This window comes from Labeo rohita, chromosome 13, assembly GCF_022985175.1.
Source record: "Labeo rohita strain BAU-BD-2019 chromosome 13, IGBB_LRoh.1.0, whole genome shotgun sequence".
NCBI lineage: Eukaryota > Metazoa > Chordata > Actinopteri > Cypriniformes > Cyprinidae > Labeo > Labeo rohita.
In genome coordinates, this window is record NC_066881.1 from 22122397 (window position 1) to 22143824 (window position 21428).

General features: G+C 37.0%; 2 protein-coding genes across 7 annotated transcripts in view; one reads left to right on the plus strand and one right to left on the minus strand.

Annotated features, from left to right (window-relative positions):
* Positions 1-275: 275 nt before the first annotated feature.
* On the minus strand, positions 276-5609 carry dhrs7 (dehydrogenase/reductase (SDR family) member 7). Its single transcript, XM_051126303.1, has 7 exons — positions 5294-5609; positions 3409-3561; positions 3072-3178; positions 2679-2918; positions 2433-2555; positions 654-869; positions 276-558 (listed from the first exon to the last, which is right to left on the minus strand). The coding sequence occupies exons 1-7, from the start codon at positions 5424-5426 to the stop codon at positions 511-513; spliced, it is 1020 nt and encodes a 339-aa protein (XP_050982260.1). The 5' UTR covers positions 5427-5609; the 3' UTR covers positions 276-510.
* A 656-nt stretch (positions 5610-6265) lies between these two features.
* The window catches only part of ppm1aa (protein phosphatase, Mg2+/Mn2+ dependent, 1Aa), a 43023-nt gene continuing 27860 nt past the window's right edge, over positions 6266-21428 (plus strand). For 4 of the 6 annotated variants that reach the window (XM_051125402.1, XM_051125401.1, XM_051125400.1 and 1 more), the window contains exons 1-5: positions 6266-6605; positions 9863-10734; positions 11525-11642; positions 11729-11843; positions 12388-12445. In XM_051125402.1, coding sequence (XP_050981359.1) covers positions 9880-10734; positions 11525-11642; positions 11729-11843; positions 12388-12445 — 1146 coding nt within the window. In that variant the 5' untranslated portion in view covers positions 6266-6605; positions 9863-9879. Of the gene's footprint in view, positions 6606-9862; positions 10735-11524; positions 11643-11728; positions 11844-12387; positions 12446-14807; positions 15432-17723; positions 20868-21428 lie in introns of those variants that run through there. The other 2 variants (XM_051125398.1, XM_051125397.1) reach the window with 2 other exon arrangements.

A 21428-nucleotide genomic window follows, 5' to 3' on the forward strand; every position in this document is an offset into this window, starting at 1 on the left:
TGCCCTAAAAAGGAGAAACAGGACTACTGTTGCCCTTTCAAAGAACCTGTTTGTCAGATCTCAAAGATGTGCCTTGGTTACTATTTTCCGTGGTTATGAATAATATTTTTTTTCATGTGACCACCTGGTGTTATAAATATGAAGGTGAATTGGCTCTGGCAACTTTGTTCATCCTTTATGGCCTCAGTCTTTATACAGCTGTGTAACTGTATGTATAGAAAAAATACAAATGTTTTGTATAAATTCTTTAATGTCTTTTTTTGTTCACACAAACTTATTGTTAGAATATTCAAATTTATATCTGATGTGCAACACTTTAATACAGAAAACAGAAAATACATACATCCAACTGCACAAGCAATTTTTTTGTTTTGTTTCATTTTGAAAGCAAGTACCATTTGTCTTTGTTATTCATACAGCAAGCAAAATATAAGGTGCTTTTTATTCTCTTACTTTCCTGGGTCCCTCTGGTAAGGAATTCACAAACCAGTGTTTTTTTAAATCAGATTTTCAAGTTGTCTTTACCTTTGGCTTGCTGAAATATGCAGAGTCTGCGTCCTAGAAAAGAGAGTTTCAGAAAATATATTATTGCTATTGTAGCATAAAAAAAAAACAGACCAGGGATCTGTTTACACCAAGGTTTCACTACTCACCACTCCAGCTTTGAAGTTCTGCACACGTTTTTTACCCAGAACATTAGTCAAGTACCAGGCCAGAGTTGGAGTGTACTGCCACAAATAGCAGAAGAGTAGAAAGGGCTGCTCGGCGATCCACATCTCTTTCACATGGTTGGCCAGACCTACCAGGGTGAGGTAAACACAGCGCTCTGTAGACATCTTATGTGTCTGATCACCAGCTGTGGCCACAGGCTGAAGAAAAACACAAGTGCTTTTTAGTTAAACAAACGCAATATGCAACAGTATTTTTTGCTTACTGAGCCTAAGTTATTAATCCAGTGTTATTTTAGTATTATTTATATGCTATTATAGTTTTATTTATATTTTGAATTAGCTTTTTATTCAATTAATTTTGTCATTTTTAAAAAAAATTTGATTACATGGTTTTAATTATTTTGTCATTTTATTTCAGTTACTGACTTTAGTACTTAAATTATAGGTGAAGTTTGTAAAAATGTTTGTTGAAATATACTGTCTTTAGCCCAGTTTATTCTTCATTGACTACTGTATGTGTACCATTCACCATCAAAACATTTAAAGCGATCCGCCCAGATCTGTCGATCTCTTTCCAGCTCAACCAATGGCCAGCGTCTGGGGTGTGGCTATTGTAGCAGGCTGAGCCAGAGGGTGTTAAGCTGACTAGTGTTGCCAAGTATGCGGTTTTCTCGCGAAATTGGGCTTCTTTAACACTGTTGCCATGGGTTGTTTTTCACGTTCACGGGTTAAAGCAACCCCAATAATGTTATATATTTAGTCCCTGGAATAGGAACTGTACCAGGGGAACCCCGCCAAAGATCTTGTATTTTAACCCCAGGAAGTGATTTTTACTGGGGGACTCCCTCAAAACGCAACTGGGCCAGTTTTAAGTAGCAATTGGGCGGGTTTTGTTGTGAAAACCTCGCAGCCCTGAAGCTGAACAGAAATTCATATCGTTACAGAGGTGCAAGCTAAAATTTGAAGACTTGCTAAAATATGCAGACAACAGGTTTAAACATTGGTAAACACTCTCAATGCTTTTACAGGACAGAGGAATTTGATGGAGTGGTTAAGTTTGAATCGAGACGCCGAACAACTTCTCAACAGGTAGGTTAGTTTTTGCCACACATATTAGCTCTTTACTGTCAAGCCAAGTTTTATATGAATGTATCTTTGAAGGAATCCAAATTTTCAATGTCATTTTCACTTTATCTGATAAAGCAGTGTTCCTGAGCGGAGCTCTGCTTTGTGTACAGTCATTACTGGGGAAACCACTGTCTTTGTCGCTCCAAAAGCGCCTCCTTCTGGCAGAGAATGAATTAGCATTTTCAATAGGCTCTCCAGCAACATGTTTTTGTTGTTGCTCACTCTTTTTTTCTCTTTCTTACGTTATAGTTTAAAGTTAAATATATTATTATTAATAAGGTGAGTTTATTAGACGGTGAACAATATTTTAATTAAGACACATATCGTGACATAAATTTTGGTCATATCATCATTGCGTAGCCTGCCGATGACATCATAGACCCTTGATTTTCCGGTTTTATTTTGTAGAAAATATGGAACACTAAAGAAATAATGTTATGTGTTTATACTAGACCGGTGACGAAAGTGTACCATAATAACAACTTTTAACACACGTAAATGTATCTAGAATGATAAAACAGCACTCCTTTACCCCACATACACATAACCAGAGGAAGTGGAAGCTGTTAAGTTAAGTTTTCCATCTAATTTTTCCTTTTTTTTACCAAATAAACAAAAACTTAGTTCAGGTACCTTGCCAAGCTCCTCGGTGAACGCGTTTTGAACGATGCTTGATATTACAGGTCCAGGACAGACGGTACTGATGGTAATGTTTGGATAATCTGTGAGTTCTGTTCTCAGAGAGTTAAAGAAACCCTGCAGAAACACAACAGATCAGGAGCTTTTTTTTTATGTTTTATGACTATTTTCCTTTACCAGACCAGTGCTGCATAAGGGTAGGCAAATTCTCAGGGAATTCTGTGTACTGTTTGCTCTCACCTGCACCGCATGCTTGCTCGCAGCATAGCCCGTTGCCAGGGGCACCCCTACAAAGCCTGCAACGCTGCTGACGGTTGCTATGATACCACTACCACGGCGGATCATGTGGGGCAGCACCTGCTTAGTGACAGATACGGTGCCAAGGTAGTTGAGCTCCATAAGTGCCTGGTACACATCTACATCAGCCTCCACGCACAGAGAACGCTGCGTCCGGCCTCCATTGTTTATCAACACGTCTATCTGAAAATGCAGTTACAGACACAGTGAATATTTACTCATCAAAGATGTAGACAAGTTTGTTACACTTTTTGGTGTCAGCTAATGTTACTGAAATAGAAGGAAGAATAACAGAAACACTCTGAAGACTGAATATGAAATCCAGATGGCATTTACATCACCAAAGTGCTTCAGAGCTGCAGCAGTTTTTTCTTGATGTGATGCACGGTCTGACAAATCAAGTGGAAGGACAAGAATATCCCCATCCTTTAGAGAGGAACGCTCTAATAGAAAGAGAGAAAGAGTGTATTTTGTGTCAATAGGTCATGGTGTGGATGCTTTTAGTATATAACTGTCAGGTACTGAAAGCAAAGAGAATTGTGTACACACTTTTAGGGTCACACTCTGGAGCTCTAAAGGAAGAGACATGAATTACACTGTACATAATTAATCCCTGAGGTTTTATTTGTTTACCCCTGTCTCTCAAATGTTTCTCAGGGCTGTTCATACATACCTAAACATGTGCGCTTCACCCTCTCCAGCTCATTCTCCCTGCGGGCAGACAGCACTAGCCGAGCACCGAGCGCCGCAAGCTGATAAGACAATTCCTCACCGATGCCACTTGAGGCTCCGGTAATCCACACCACTTTGCCTCTCAACTTTGACTCTACAAAATTAAATTATAAAATTAGATGACTTAATCAATCGATCAATCTAAACTTTCACACTATATATTATTTAATTAATAATGATCAAAAACAGTGTATAAGGTGTAGGAAAGGAAGGAACTGTATATGGGGAAAAGTGCAGTTTTACAGTATATGTTGTTTACGTGTATAAGGTGAAGTACATTTTTGTAAGAGTTATATCATTATATCAGATAAAAGAAATTAATTTAAAATAAATAAAAATTCTCTTCTGCTCACCAAGCCTGCATTCATTTGATCCAAAATAAAGCAAAAGCAGTAATATTGTGAAATACTGTATTTTTACTATTTAAAATAACTGCTTTCTATTCAAATATATTATAAAATGTCATTTATTTCTGTGATCAAAGCTACATTTTCAGCTGCACTACTCCAGAAATCATTCTAATATGATGATGCTGTTCAATAAACATTTTTTATAATTCTAATCAATTTTAAGAACAGTTAAGTACATTTTCCAGGATTCTTTAAAGAATAGAAATATCCAAAGATTAGCATTTATCTGAAATAAAAAGCTTTTGTAACATTTTTTTAAAGAAATTATAGAAATTAATATTTTTGTTTAACGCTTTAAATTGATCAAAAGTAATGATAATAAAGACATTTATAATGTTACAAAAGATTTCTATTTCTATAAATGCTGTTATTCTGAACTTTCTATTCATCAAAGAAACCTAAAAAAAAAAACTACGCTGTTTTAAACATAATAATAATAATGTTTTTGAGCAGCAAATAGGCATATTAGAATGATTTCTAATCAATCATGCAACTGGAGTAATGATGCTAAAATTCAGCTTTAAAATGACAGAAATAAATTACATTTTAAAATATATTCAAATAGAAAAGTTATTTTAAATAGTACAAATATTTCAAACTTTTACTGTTTTTGCTGTACTTTAAACGCAGGCTTGGTAAGCAGAAGAGACTTCTTTAAAAAAAACATCAAAAATCTTACTGTTCAAAAACTTTTGCCTTGTAGTGTATGTTTAAGTAATACTAAATTGTATTATGCAATTTCATTCCAAATAAATACATTTTAATCTATGCTGGGATATAATTGTGCCTTCAGAAATGGTTCATGGTGACAGTGCTGACAGTTCTACATTTATTTTGATATTAAAACCCGGCCTGTGTGCAACTACAACTACAAGGTGCTTGTTACAGTGTTTTTCAGATGACATTTAACAGCTTATAAATCATAGTAAATTTTATTTGTTTTTTTCTGGTGGATTATGGAATAGAATATTGAGTTTGCACATTATAAAAATCATTATGTCTATGGAAAGTCCGCATAAAACAAAAACCTAACATTTGTGTGTGTATAAAGATTGAAATAAAATTTGGCTTCAGCTGTAGGTTAACGTCATTATTAAAAAGGTGAAATAATCCATTTGATTACAACCATCACAATTCATACAGACTTTATACTTTTTGAATAAAACATACTTTACTATACTGTACCTGTCACATACTGCCGTGGTGACCTCTACACATCTACACTAGGTTATTAGAGCACTTACACTTTACCACAGAGTGCAAATTCCACAATCTTGCAGTAATGTGTCACTCTTTGTTGCATAAATAGTCAGGCGTTGGTCGACTATACAATAGTACAATAGTTTTTAGACTGCAAACATATTTCTGTGTATAAATGTAGCCTGTATGTCTACAAGCGATTCTGATTCATATTACCTGGTTTGTTTCCGAACCTGGCCGCCCATAATAAAGTCAAATCAGCGTCGGCGAAGATGAAGCGTATGAACTGCGTTAGTAAATAAACTGCGATCACAGCGAGACCCACACACAGCCAGCATATATCCATCATCTCTACACAAAAGCCGAGAAACTAAGCAAAAGTAGCTTTTTTACAAAGCAGTGACTGAATGCACTGGTGAATCTTGCGCAAGCAGAAAAGCTTGTCAGATCCGTCTGTGTTACAACATGCAGTAACTGCTTCTTCTGAGCCAACCCTGTGGAATTATTCACATGAGCACCAAGTTCAGCCAACGACCCGGCAGAGCATTCTGTATGAGTCAAAGCCTTCCGGGTTATTCTTCTGTTTTAATGGAACAGACTCCAACGGCTCCACGTTTATTTTAGTGTTTCTATTTCTATCTATCTATCTATCTATCTATCTATCTATCTATCTAGCCAATATTTATCCACTTAAAAATTACAAAACTATACAGTATTGTTTATATTCCACTGGTTTTGTAATCAGATGGAGCTGAATAGTACAGTAGATCGATAGATAGATAGATGGATTAAGCAATAAAAGAAACGTGGAGCTGATAGATATTTGTTAAATCAAATGTCGGATTGTATTAAAAATGCTTATTAGACATTTTATACATAGGGTATTATAGAAATAATTACGTTAGGCAGCTTGACCTATATAGTCTGACATCTGTTCTCATTTTTTAAGTGTGTATAAAAGGGCTTTCTGGTAATATGTGGCTTTTTGTTCACATGTTTGAGTTAAAAATGACCAGTCCTTGAGAGATGAAGGATGTAGGAGTGATGATGGGGTTGTAGTAGGAAAAGAATTACGTACAGAGGGATTATGAATGAACGATGAAGGAAAGGATGCGATGGTGATGGCAGAATGATGTACAGATGGAGGGATGATGTTGATGGAGAGATGATGATGATGTCATTCTTTTAAGTGCGCAGCCCTGCTGAATCCACATCCGGGTCCTGCGCTGCTGCTGGTGTGCAGAGATTCGGTCCCGAACACAGCGGACCAAAACAGCGGTCAAACCCGACACTTTCCACTTTCCAGGTTCAGGACGCAGAATAAATGGGAATTATGCATCCCTGGTTTAAACAGATAAGGGTGATCCGCTCTTTCACAGACTGAATGCAGAGCAAAACAATCCGCCAGCCTGTCTCTCTCTCACCACCGCCGCGCTCAGTTTATATCTCTCTCTTTCTTTTCGTCCTTCTCTTTTATCTGGGTTTTACCTTCTCCACAACAGAACTCTCCAGGACTTATTTTTAGTGGGTAAGTTTCTCTGCTCTCGTAATATGCCTGTGCGAATGACAGAGCTAGCCTGTTAGCATGTAGGCTAAGGGAGTAGGCGGGTGTTGTTTGAGCTCGGCGGGCTGACCTGTCGTGTGTGGCCGTCGCATGCTGCGCTGAGGGCCGCAGGTCTGACAACTCAAGCCTGAGGCTTCACACGGCCTCTTGTTAGCATTTAGCTTGCTAGATTGTCTGATCTCAAACCGTAGCAGTGAGTATCTGCCAGGCTCTTAATTCATTCTCTTTCCCGATTACATCCACTAGCCTATTTCACTTTCAGTCAAACTGAAGAGACCCAAACGTCAATATTAGCATGAAGCTAGCTTGCTAACAGGTTCGCGACACCATGACGTAATGCGGAATAGAGGCGCGTGAACATGCGGCAGGTCTGCACGCGCAGAGTTTCAGTGCGTTGTCGTTTAGCACTAACAAGGGCAAAGAACATTGATTGCTGATATCTCAGTGTACAACCTGAATGTACTCTAGCCAGTAACCCAGTCTGCAGCTAGATTAGATTTACAGAGTTTACCTGTCAAGTGTATACAGAGTTCAAGGCTGGGGTTTTATAAATTGCACTGGTTTTGTGTTCAGAGTGAGCTGCGATAGATGTGGGTGGTGAACAATGGTCAGAATGCATCTGTACTTGTCTATATTTAGTATAAGAGAGTGTAGTGTGCCTAGCATTGCGTTAGCTGACAGCCATACATGGCTGGGAAGCCGCTGTTGTGTGTCTCTGCCTGCTTTTGTGATGGGATGTGTGTGTGTGTGTGTGTGTTTACATTTGTTTCTTATGCCTGTTGGCATGCCATAGTTTATTTCCAAAGTGACCACTGGCATGACAAGACTTGTGTAGTTTTAGTCATCATTAATTATAAATAGTGGCCTTGTGCCTAGAATCAAGTAGCCTCTACATTTTTCTTTTGTAACTGTAATGTCATCATAAGCTAAGTAGGGAATGTAAATTTTTCCTGTAGTTGTTTGGATTGAAAACCTAAATTAAAGAGAAAGTTCATCCAAAAATGAACATTCTGTCATCAACTACTCACTCTCATGTCGTTACAAACCTGTAAGACATTTGTTTATCTTCCGAACACAAATGAAGATCTTTTTGATTAAATCTGAGAGATTTCTGACGCTGCATAGACAGCAACGCAACTGACACGTTCAAGACCCAGAAAGGTAGTAAGGGCATAGGCGTAACATTAATGAAGGGTGTAACATTATGAAGCTATGAGAATACTGCGCAAAAAAAACCAAAAAAGCAATGTTATTCAACAATTTCTTCTCTTCTACGCCGTTTTTTAAAAAAAAAACGTTATTTACAGTACTCCGGCATTTGCGACCCTCGAAAGCTGAGATTTTTGAAAACGCTTCAGACCCTGTTTTAGTTTGAAAACTCAGGGGGTTGCGTTTCAGTGTAAGGGCAATTCCAGTTATATGGATGTGACATAAATGCTTACAGAATGTGTGTGTTACCAATATACTGAACTGTCTGTTTATATTTTAATAAACCCTTGTTGATGGAGTCTAAACATCAGAAAAATATCAGTCTATAAACAAGTTTTCTATGTTCTATGCGTTATGGATGTGACAAAAAATGACACAGTTTTTGAGAGACTACATACATTGTAGAAATTGAATTAAGAGTTTGAATTAAAATGCACAAACCAGACACATTAATACCCAACAAACAGAGAAGCGATGGCTCTTCACAGAACATATAATTGTTACTTTATTTTAATTTTGATGTGTGCATTTATGAGGAACATGTACTCTTATGGATGTGACAAACCTGAAAATAGCACTTACCAGGCTATAGAAAATCTTGCACTAAAAATAAAAACTTCAAGAGAGACCTGACATGGATATTTGAACCACCAAATGTTGACATCTGTGCTATCAGTATAGTAAAAACCTTTGGTAAAACGTTATTTTTTCTTGGTAAGGTTGACGTTTGCTTGGAATTACCCGTAAACAGACCAAAACAGAGACTTTTGAAAATGATGGGGTGGCTGCCCACATTCGGTCTGCATATCCTTGACGACCATCATGCTCATTGTTGTACCCATAGATATGCATAGATAGATGCATCATTCGACCACTCCAAGCACCTGACGTGTCCGTCATCTAAATAATAGGGCATCTATTTAAACATATCTATGGCTGTACCTGCATGAATGGTCATGTGACATGCGTTTTCGGGTTGTGTAGTGTGGACTGAGATTTTTTTTTCTGAAACACAGTGAAAACACCAGTGTAGATAAGGATCGTTTTCATTTTAAAACACTGTTTAAAAACAAAAACACACTAGTGTAAACAGGGCCTAAGAGAGATGGTCGATCTACGTCAGAATGCCAGCTCCTGCGTCAGCAGCGCCACACGCATGCATCGTAATATTCTCGTGAACATAGCAGAGAAGAATTGTTGCATAAAGTTGTTATTCCTGTTTGCAGACAGGTAGCATCATAGAATTACGCTTGAACCACTGTTGGCAGATAGACTAGATTATCAATGTTCTTACTACCATTCTGGGCCTTGAACGTGATGGTTGCATTGCTGACTAGTTAGGGGTTAGGAAGCTCTCAGATTTCATAAAAATATCTTCATTTGTGTTCTGAAGATGAACAAAGGTCTTATGGGTTTGGAACGACATGAGGGAGAGTAATTAATGACAGTTTTCATTTTGGGTGAACTAACCCTTTAAATTGTCTTTAATGTTTGCATATGAGAACTACAGTATAGAACAATTTTTTCTTGATTGTGACCATGGACCACAAAACCATTAATTAGGGTCGATTTTTTTTTTTTATATAGAGATTTATACTTTATCTGAAAGCTGAATAACTCTTTCCATTAATGTATTTTTTGTTAGGATATGACAATATTTGGCTGAGATACAACAGTATTGAGAAAATTGGCTTTAAAATTTCCAAATGAAGTTCTTAGCAGTGCATATTACTAATCAAAAGTTACGTTTTGATATATTTATGGTAAGACATTTACAAGATATATTCATGGAACATGATCTTTACTTAATATCGTAATGATTTTTGGCATCAAAAAAAATAATTTTGACCCATACAATGTATTGTTGGCTATTGCTTCAAATATAGCTGTGCTACTTATGACTGGTTTTGTGATCCAGGGTCATGATTGTTAACATCGTCATCCTACCCTAAACATATACCACAATGTTTTTTTTAAATATTGTTTATCATTCTCAAACTTTTCTGTTCTAGATTCCTAAGCAGCAGAGATGGGTGCATTTCTGGACAAGCCAAAGATGGAGAAGCACAACGCTCACGGGGAGGGCAATGGTCTGCGCTACGGCCTGAGCAGCATGCAGGGCTGGCGTGTAGAGATGGAGGATGCGCATACTGCTGTCATCGGTCTGCCCAACGGCTTGGACCCCTGGTCGTTCTTCGCTGTGTACGACGGTCATGCGGGATCACAGGTGGCACGCTACTGCTGCGAGCACCTCCTAGAGCACATCACCAGCAACCCTGACTTTCAGGGTGGAGGCGGAGGAGGGGGTCCAGCTGTGGAGCCCAGCGTGGACAGCGTGAAATCTGGAATCCGTACTGGTTTCCTGCAGATCGACGATCACATGCGGCAGATCTCGGAGAAGAAGCACGGCGGCGCCGACCGCAGCGGCTCGACGGCCGTCGGTGTGATGGTCTCACCCCGCCATATCTACTTTATCAACTGCGGAGACTCACGGGGGTTGCTGAGTCGTGGAGGGGCTGTGCATTTCTTCACACAGGACCACAAACCCAGCAACCCCTTGGAGAAGGAGAGGATCCAGAACGCTGGAGGATCTGTGATGATTCAGCGCGTCAATGGGTCGCTGGCGGTGTCCAGGGCTCTGGGGGACTTTGACTATAAGTGTGTGCATGGTAAGGGTCCCACGGAGCAGCTGGTGTCGCCGGAGCCCGAGGTGTATGCTATCGAGCGGTCGGAGGTGGAGGACGAGTTTATTGTTCTTGCTTGTGACGGGATCTGGGATGTGATGGCCAATGAGGAGCTGTGCGATTTCGTTCGTTCACGACTGGAGGTGACTGACGATCTGGAGAGGGTCTGCAATGAAATTGTAGATACCTGTTTGTATAAGGTGAGTGTTAGCAGACTTACCCCAGCCAGTCAGATGACGCTTTGTCTATTAAAAAAACAGTGAAAATGTAAAATCACACTTTGCTGATAGTTTAAAAAAGGTATTTATGCAGTCAGTTTCCAGTACAGTTTGGGGTCAGTAAAAAAAAAGTTTTTTTTTGTTAAAGACATCAACATTTATATTCAACAAGGCTACATGAAATTGATATAAACCACAAAACCACTTTTTAGCAGCATGGGTATATTTGTAGCAAAAGCCAACAATACATTGTATGGGTCAAAATTATTGATTTTTCGAAGTAACGATCATGTTCCATGAAGATATTTTGTAAAATTCCTACCATAAATATATCAAAAATTAATTTTGATTAGTAATATGCTTTACTAAAGACTTTAGACAACTTTACAGGCGATTTCCTCAATATTTCGATTTTTTTGCACCCTCAGATTCCAGATTTTCAAATAGTTGTATCTCGGCCAAATGTTGTCCTATCGTAACAAACCACATATCAATGGAAAACTTAATTATTACTTCTATTAAGTAATAGAAGTTTTTTTTATTTCATTTTTAATAATGTATATTGTTTTAATAGTTTTATCTGCTTCATTGGTATGTAATGTACATATGTGACTCAACTGTATATATATATTTTTTACATTTGTATAGTGTTTAAAACAAAGTCTTAAAAATCTAAAGCTTATCTCCCATTTTTCCAGAGTGTTTCATTAGTATTAAATATTGATTTGCTTTAAATTTTGATGAACCCCTCCCTTCTTCTGTGTTTGGACAGGGAAGTCGTGACAACATGAGTGTTGTGTTGGTGTGTTTCGTCAGTGCACCGAAGGTTTCTCCTGAAGCTGTCAAAAGGGAAGCGGAGCTTGATAAATACCTAGAGGGCCGAGTAGAAGGTATGAGCTAACATTCTGCTAGTAAATGAAATCAGTAATTCAGCTGGGCCATACATGATTGATCTGAATTATTGTTGCTATAACAGAGATCCTGAAGAGGCAGGGGGACGAAGGCCAGATGCCCGACCTGGTACATGTGATGCGCACGTTAGCATCTGAGAGCATCCCCAACCTACCACCTGGAGGAGAGCTGGCCAGCAAGTGAGTACCATGAAATCTCTCTTTCTCTCTTTGCTTCAAGTTCTAAAACATAGTCTGACCATCCAACATTTTGTGAACATTGGTTGGGAATTTTTATAAAACCTTTCAGTAATGTATGAAAATGTAAAATACCTGTTTTCTAATTAAATATATTTTAAAATGTAATTATTCCTGTGATGGCAAATAGGAATTTTTAACAGCTATTATTCGAGTCTTACATTAATCATTCAGAAATCATTCTAATATGCTGATTTTCTGCTTAAGAAACATTTTTTTATAATTTATGTATGTTATATTTTTGTGGAGACCATGAAACATACATTTCATAAGAACAGCATTTATTTGATCTAGAAGTCTTTTGTAATTACAATAATAAATATATTATAAATGACGTTACTGTCACTTTTAATCAATTTATGCATTCTTGCTGAATAAATCTTAAGTTTGTCCCAGAAAAATCTTGCTGTCTCAAAACTTTTGAGTGGAAGTAAATGTCCATGTTATATTTCACCCCAACTCATAGCTGTCTCTGTGTTTGTCATAGGCGGAGTGTAATTGAAGCAGTATACAACAAACTTAACCCATACAGGAACGAGGATACAGTGAGTACATCAGCCTGACCCTGTGTGTGTAAAAACGCTGGGATGTTTGCTTGCATGATTTTTGTTTTGTTCTAGAATTTTGCATTGCACGGTTTTGTTGTTTGTCACCTGCTGTTAAGTGTTCCAGACCTTTTTTTTTGTGTGTGCATGTTTCCATCCTGTTCCATATTATCTGCTCTCATCTGACAGTGTTGGATAGGCTGAGCTGTGCTTTGGAAAGGGTTTTTGGTTGAGTGCAGGGTGGAGCACCTCAAATTTGTTGAGTGAACCGATTTAATATTTAAAAGAAAAACGTAAATAATTAAATGAAATGTTGATTGAGTATTTTTCATGGATCGACTGAATGATAATAGCAGTTCTTGATCTTAAAAAAAAACGTAATTACATAAGACGTGATATAGGGTTATAATGGTTCCAAATTTTAGCAGTCAATACAAGAAAGATTGGTCAATTTTTAAATAGTATCAATTTCAGTACCACAGATAAAATGAATGTTATCTAACACACTTTTTTTTTTAAAAGATAAACATAATATAAATATAATTGGCATTGACATTTTAAAATGTCATGTAGTCTTCAATAAAATAATAGAAATAATAAAACTAGACAAGCAATTTGACCAAGAAGTGCAATTAAATGTTTATAAACAGCTGCATTTTACTATGATGTGTGATTGCTCTTTATGAATATGCCATTTAAAAGCATCATTTACAAAAGTGAGTTGGCACTTGGTACTACCAGTACTGTAGAAAGACTGGTATTGGCTGATTTATTTTTTTTTTTGTTTTTGTTTTTTTCAAATATGGGCTTTCTAATGATATTTTTGGCATCCCTAGTGGCATATACATTGCGTTTTTTATTTTTGTTTATTTGTTTTTTCGAACAAACTAAATGTATATACATTTTTGTTTCATATAGACTTGATTGTTAGTAGGAACTGACTGAAAATCAGGCATCTTGGGTGCTCTTTACTTCAGCACTCAGCACTCGATTCTGATGCTTTTCATGACTACCAGCCTTTACCTGCCACACCTCAGGCTGTTCTTCCAGTTAGTGTCATTTAGTATGTTTTACAAACCAGTTTAAGCCTTCCCAAAATAGCAATGAAGCGATTAATTTTCAGTTTTGTCATTTTCCTCTCCTTCATATTTGTTTAATAATTTGTACATGTCATATTCATCACTATTTATAAGGGATAGTTCAGCCTAAGTGTGAACTCAGATTGGTTGGTGTGTGTATTGATGGGCTGAAGCTGTTTGAGCCATTGGTGATCTGTTTTTCTTTCTTCTGGGGTGGTGCTTTGCTTTTAGGTGTAGTTTCATAGATCATTGTTGTTGGGTACACCCTTACAGGCACCTGTAGGTTTTTATTGAAGACGACTTTTATTTATTTATTTTACAAAATAATGAACAGGGTCCTTGTGAACTGGTGTAAAATAGGTCCAGAGAGGCTGTTGTGACTTTAACGTTTGTCTTAGATTAGGAATACATTATCACAGCGGTTTAGTCCAAAACCTGAGCTGAGTTTGGGAAACTATCAAACTAGAGCCACAACAAACCTGTCTTTTAGATCACTCTGGACCCAAATATGTCTATAGTTGATATACATCATTATGATAGAGCCAAATCTTATATTTCTATAGCTTTCATCCTTTTGTCAGCGTTCTGTGTAATATGTGTTTTTCCCCAATCCAAAGAACCATTCTTTCGAGTAATAATAATAAACAGCAGTATTTACATATCTAACCACTACCATTCAAAAGTTTGGAATCGGACAGATTTTAAATAATTTACAGACAAAAATTTACAGATAATGTACTCACCCTGTTGTCATCCAAGATATTCATGCCTTTTGTTCTTCAGTTGTAAAGAAATCCTTTTTTTTTTTTTTTTGTTGTTGTTTTTTTTGAGGACAGTAATTCAGGAATTAGCTCTATATAGTGGAGTTCGAATGTCCAAAATGCAGTTTAAATGCAGCTTCAAAGTGCTCTAAACAGTCCCAGAGGAATAAGGGTCTTATTTAGTGAAACAATTGCCCTTTTCTCAAATGCTTGTCTTGTCTAGCTCTGCGATGCACATACGTACTCTGTGTAATCCGGGTCAATGCATGTGCATGGCAGTACTAGACAAGATTAGTATTTGAGGTTAAAAAGTATATACATTTTTATTTATTTATATATTTTTAGAAAATGACCGATTAGTTCGCTAGAAAAGACCCTTATTCCTCCGCTGGGATCATTAGATCACTGTAAGGCTGCACTGAATTTGCATTTTGGACATTCAAACTTGCGGGCACCGTTGAAGTCCACTATATGGAGATAGTTCCTGTAATGTTTTCCTCAAAAAACATAATTTCTTTACAGCTGAAGAAAGAAAGGCATGAACATCTTGCATGACAATGAGGTGAGTACATTATCTGTAATTTTTTGTTCTGGAGGTGAACCACTCCTTTAAGCATCACAACTGTTTTCAACATAGATAGAAATAAGAAATGTTTCTTGAGCACCAAATTAGCATTTTAGAATGATTTCTGAAAGATCGTGTGGCACTGAAGACTGGTGTAATTGCTGCTGAAAATTCAGCTTCACCATCACAAAAATGAATTACAATATAAAATAAAATAAGAAATGTATTTTTACATATAAATTTTCATGTCAATGTTACTATTTTACTATATTTTCAAATGATCAAATAATTACTTTTTGACCAACCTCTTTCCAAAAAAAAGAAAGAAAAAAACATTACAAACTCTAAACATTTGAATGGTGGTTTATAGAATCATTGAAATTGTTGCAAATCATAACTATGTAATTTATTGTTCAGTCCTAAATTTATGTACCTACCTTTAGATACTTTTAGAAAGATACTGTCTTAATAATTTAATATTTAAAGCAGCAGCCCGTAACTTTGGGCACTCTAATGGTTAAAGGAGTTAACCACTAGAGTGAGTAACCCAATACCTGCAGAGTAACCCAATACCTGCGTGACTGATCATAGACATAAACAGAGAGAAGGATGCATGCTGTTCTGTTTATTATTCTGTTTAAAGGAACAAAAATTAACTGATAATTTACTTACCCCTTTGTCATCCAAGATGTTCATGTCTGTCTTTCTCATAAAGAAATTTTCTTGAGGAAAACATTTCAGGAATTATCTCCATAGAGTGGACTTCAATGGTGCCAAAAAGTTTGAACGTCCAAAATGCAGTTTAAATGCAGCTTCAAATGGCTCTAAACGATCCCAGCCAAGGAACAAGGATCTTATCTTGCAAAACGATCGGTCATTTTCAAAAACAAATTGACAATGTATATACTTTTAACACTCAAATGCTCGTCTTTTCTCGTTTCTGCGATGCGCAGACTGTGTAATCTGGGTCAATACAGTTAAGGTAGGTCGAAAAACTCCCATGTTAGATCGCTGTCTCCATGCCTAGACAATTAAGATCCAGCCCTGGATGCCAGATCCCGTCAGAAAATATCAGTTTGTCCGGTAACAGAACAACTCGTCAGCAGGGTAGTTTAATACACAAAACCTGTTAACAGGAGGTCTTGCCTGGTACCCAAAAATACCCAAAACATTATTAACAGTCTTCTATCAGCCAAGAAGTTGATTAAAAAAAAAAAGCCAATGAAAGTGAAGAGCAGAAGCAGGAGACGAAGTAAGAATGGTAAAAAGGAGCAGAGTTTATTGAATAGACTTAGTTGCGTATGTCTCAATGCTCAGACTTCGTCTGAAGAACACAAATCCAACAAGTATTGTTATACCAAACTGCTTCACAACATCCCATAAACCTTGAGTTTCTATAAACATTCCCTTGTATCTCTTATTCATGAAGACAAACAGCCCTTGAAGCTCCACAGTCATAAGACTAAACAATAGAAAAAATATATTAAAAAAACAACTATAATATAATATAAATGACGAATCAATTAATGAATCAATAAAATGAATATATAAAGGACTATAATGATTATTATAAATGATTATATGATTAAATGGAATAATATAATGATTAAATGATTAATGATTATAAATGAATAAATGAAGAATATATAAAAAGAAAGCAAAACGCAACACAAATGTATGGTTGCCCTCGAGTTTAATAAATAAATAAAAGTCGAAACACACACAGTTTGCATTTAAGGATCGTCCGATCCTTCACCCATCTCGTTTTCTTCTTCAGCATCAAAATCGTCCTACATTGCTGTTTTACCTTTTTTTTGTAAAGTGTGTTTGATCTTTGCATGTTCACTTTGTAAACACTGGGTCGGTACTTCTGCAGCAATGTAGGACGATTTTGAATTTGGGGAAGAAAATGAGATGGGAGTTTTCCGACATACCCTAACTGTATTGACCTGGAAAAAACGGTTTATGCAGAGAATAGATAAGACGAGCGTTTGAGGTTTAAAAAGAAAATGACCAATAATTTGGTAGATAAGACCCTTCTTCCTTGACTGGGATTGTTTAGAGCCCTTTAAAGCTGTATTTAAACTGCATTTTGTAAGTTTAAACTTGGGTGTCCATTATATGGAGAACATTCCTGAAATGTTTTCCTCAAGAAACATAATTTCTTATCAACTGAAGAAAGAAAGGCATGAATATCTTTGATAAGGGGGTGAGTAAATTATCTGTACATTTTTGTTCTGGAAGTGAACTTCTCCTTTAATAAACAGAACTGTATGTATCCTTCTCTCTGTTTATGTCTATGATCAGTCACGCAGGTATTGGGTTCCTACAAGAGCCAGCCTAAAAAAAAAGTCAGAATTTAAAAACGTATTATAAGTGTACAGCAGTGATTCAGGGAAAGCCAAAGACATGGTTTGGAAAATGTGTTCTTGATTTATTCGCTAATTATATAAAGTTTGTACATTTTGAGAACAAAGAAGTTACAGACTGCAGCTTTAAATAACTAATCCAGCTCTCTAAATGTTTATCTGTAGTATGTCTCAAATCTGTTCATACTTACGGCTGTTTTGTCTCTGGTCGCCGTTCTGACCAAGTGATTGATGCACCACAGAATCCCCAAATAGCCTGTTGGCACACAAACAACATCAAGTGCTGTAATTTCTGTCAATTGCAATCAGCATATCAGTTTGGCCATATTAACCCCACGATTGGGATCCCTCCATCATTTCCATCACCATTTCCTAGAATCATTCCTGATTTATCTTCACCTGTGTTTCATACTGTCTCTCACACAAACATGCATTTTCCTGAGTGGTTGGCGGTTGGAGCTTGGTGGGATCTCACAAGCTGCTCTCCTCCTCTCTCCATTCAAGGACTCTGCATCCACGGATGACATGTGGTAGCCCTGCCCCTTTAAACACTGCACAGTTTACAACCCTCCAGAACCCTGCACAACAACAACAACAACAACCTTTCCTACAGGACCCAGCACCAGAACCCTGCACAAGAACCCTCAACTACTACAGGACCTGCACAAGAACCCTACCACAGCCCAGCTCAGCTGCTCTGGACTGTTCCTAGGAAAGAAGAGGCGGAAGAAGCGGAAGGGAATGAGGGCTCCCTCCTCTTGTTCACATAACGTTCCCTCTCAGTGCTAGGCAATGGTACCTTCTGGAAATTTTCTGCATACTCTTCTGTACCGAATCTCTCTCTCTCTCTTTCTCTCTCTCTCTCTTATCCCAAATCCCTTTTTATCCTTAACATCACCCTCTTAAAAAAAAAAATCACTTTTTTTCCATTTAAATAATTTTTTTTGGTGTAATTAATTTGATTCACATTTCCTTGTGTGTTTGTATATTTCAGCTTTTATTTCTGTGAAGTGCAATTGTCTTGTACAAAGAAAAAGCCTGTATCAAATGCAGCTTGAGTTTTAAGTTTATAAAAAGAAAAAAGAAAAAAAGGCACACCTTTATGCCCTGCCTGCTTTTGTTTCCTCTCCGACCGCTGAAGCCCAACACATCTGCCTCTCATCTGCTTTCCTTTCACTTCTTTCTTTCTTTCCCTCCTTTTTTTTTAATTTTTAAAAAAAAAACAAAATATAACTTTTTGTATTGTTACTTTTTAAGTGAAACGGGTAAATGATATGGGCTCACAGCACAGTACAGTAAGCTTTTTTGTAAATCTCACAGCACAGATGACAGTAATCGTTATGCGTTATGTTCTCTCAGTACTACTGTTTTTTTTTGTTTGTTTTTTTTCTGGTGGGGTGGGTCTTTTATTTTTGCCCCTTCATTTTTTTTTATATTTGTTATTTTTTTTTGAGGAAACCGCTTTAAATTTACTTAAGCTAAGCTGAAATTGTATGCGTGTTTGAGAGAGAATGAGTGTGAGTCTTATGAGAAATCGATGGTTTTGTTGCAAGAGGATGCATGTTTGATGCACCAAACTATTTCCATAGTGCAAGTTTTGTGTATGTGTGTGAGTCTGTTACCTGATGCGCTAACCCTGATTTTCTCTTTTGTCATCAACACTAGGACTCTACAGTGTTCTGCACTACCGCAGCTCTTGATTTTTTTTATTTTTATTTTTTTGGTTTAAGTTGGTCTGGGAGCATCTTAAAGGATCTCCTGCACTTGCTGGAAAAATGTAATTGTTAAGAAGCACTCAGAACTGGGACAGGCTCTATTAAGTGCGTTTATGTGTGCGTTTGGCTGTCAGTGCATATGGAACTGAATGGATGTGTGAGATTGCATGTTTATTGTGCTTAAAATTATGTGGGTTTTAATGGGGATATTTAGGCTTCTGACATAAATATATAAGGCTTTAGCTATAGCGCTCAATCACCCATCTGCACTGCTGAGAGTGATGAGTGAATGCTTTCTGAGATTAACACTCAACTCAGATTTCTCTTCTACTTAATTCATTCGCTTCATCTCGTGTTGATTTGTTATCGGTTTATTTTATTTTTTTTTGGATGTGGTGATTTTTGTCTTTCTCTCTTCAAAGAACAAATACAGTGTGATGCAGTGAGCTGGCCTGGTTTAGGCCAGAGCCTGCATGTGTTCCTCTGACCAATAGGGAGCGCAACAGAGTACTGTTTGCTGCTAAAGTGTGTGATTGAATCATTCGTTCATTCATTTGAATGCTCCTAGTTTGTACTCTCCTGCACCTCTTCACCTTTCTCCCCCAATGCTGTATGTAACATAGTTCTGAATTAATTTAATTGTATTTTCTCAGAGAGATTGTCACTTGTCCTGATTGTCTGAAACTTGACATGGTAAAATCACCCCCTTTGTTCTTACCTTCCCAAACTAAATTTTATATACGGAATAGATTATGTGAACAGGAATTCCCTTGCGTCTGCTAAATATAAGTTAGCTTTTTAGTCCTATCCCATATGAAACAAGGGTAGGTAAAATGATCACTTCTTTGAGTTTTTTCCTGAACCTCACAGGGTGATTTATAAAACTAATATTGTAACAAAATGACAATCTAACAGTGTATAGCTAATGTAAACGGAAAAGTCTCCCTGTTTCCACTATGCTTTGGCTTGTGTTGTAACACGGGAGTAAAGATCGTTGTGTTCGTGTGTGGAATGGTGAGCTCTCTGTTTTCCCCTGTGGAAGCTGTAATAGGAGATTTACAAAATGAATCTAAAATTAACAATACTTTTAGGATGGTCTTAGAGGCCAGGACATGTTCATGTGTCTTTAAGATTTTTTGCATTTGGAAAGCTACGTGGTATCACTTTAGGAATGTAGACACGAGGAACAATGATTTCTAATAAGATGCTGTTGACTTAACCCTCAGTTTGGTTTTATACAGGCTTAAAAATCACTTCAAAATGTAACAAATTATGTTACTCGAAAGCGTTTTGTTCCATATGCAGTTTTGAGAATCTTGACTGCAATTATACAGATTCTGTTTCTTTGTAAGACTTCCAAATGGGTTTTAGATGGAGGAAAAAAATCAAAAATACAAATTTCTTTGTTGCAAGTAAGTGAGGAGAGGTAATGGCTTACAGTGAAACATGCAAGCTCAGTAATAGATGATAGAGATGTTTATGAATGTGTTTTTACTAAGTTATGTCTTGTCACTGAAGTGGCATTTTGCAAGGAATTCAAATGGCGCATGGACCGTCGCATTTGTAACCGTCGCTTTGCTAGATATGCGTCTTAAACCATTCGATGCCCCGTATTTTAGGTTTATGCTCTGAAATACTTTTCCCGTGGTCTCTAGCTCTGTAGTGTTAGCTTGGTAGCTCATTTCAGTTGAATTATCCGGACCTGCCTTTTAATGTATAAACCAAGTGATTAATGCAGCCTTAATGCCTCCTGCAAAACCCCACCCCCAAACCCTTGGGCTTTACTCATATATTACAGAGCTCTGTATGCGAACACACCACAATTTTGTGCTAAAGGGAACTAAATTTTATGGCACGGTGTGTAATTCAGTGGTTCGGCCTCACACGTTCTCATAGACACACACGTATGGTATTTTACTCTGGTGAAATCCCACCTCCTACCCCAACAGGATTATTTTTGCTGATTTCAGTCATCTGCTGTCCTCATAAGCTAAGCTATTTTTGTTAAACAATTGATATGTATATTTGTATTCATTTATAAATATGTACACAAAATGAAGTGAATAATCAAGGATAATCTCTCCTCCCTGTAACCCACTGTGACCCACTGGTCATCCTCTAACTGTTCCACTGTCCAGTTTTGTTGTTTTAATCTTTTCAGACTGGAAATAAACCTATTTTATTTGAAAAAAAAAAAAGAGAGTGTGTGCAGTTTATTATTTTAACTTTGTTGCATTGTCTACAAGAAAGGCTGTTTGTGTTTACATTTTGCCTATTTCAAAAGCGTTGATTGGGAGTTATACACTTACATTTATTTCAAAGAAATGCATTAGGGAATGCATCACTGATCAATGCAGCTGATCAAAAGTGACAGTAAAGACATTTTACAAAATTACTATTTTTAAATCAGTTCTGTTCTTGAACTCTGTATTCATCAAATAAACCTGAAAAAAGAAATTCAGCATGGTTTCACAAAAATATTAAGCTGCATAAC

What these genes read in the sequence shown, in the direction of transcription:
- dhrs7 (XM_051126303.1), bottom strand. Translation starts at nt 5,426, where the DNA reads ATGATGGATATATGCTGGCTGTGTGTGGGTCTCGCTGTGATCGCAGTT. An exon ending in CAGGTTCGGAAACAAACCAG is followed by an intron (nt 3,562 to 5,293) that starts GTAATATGAATC and finishes TTAATTTTGTAG; the next exon opens with AGTCAAAGTTGAGAGGCAAA. An exon ending in GGTGAAGCGCACATGTTTAG is followed by an intron (nt 3,179 to 3,408) that starts GTATGTATGAAC and finishes TCTTTCTATTAG; the next exon opens with AGCGTTCCTCTCTAAAGGAT.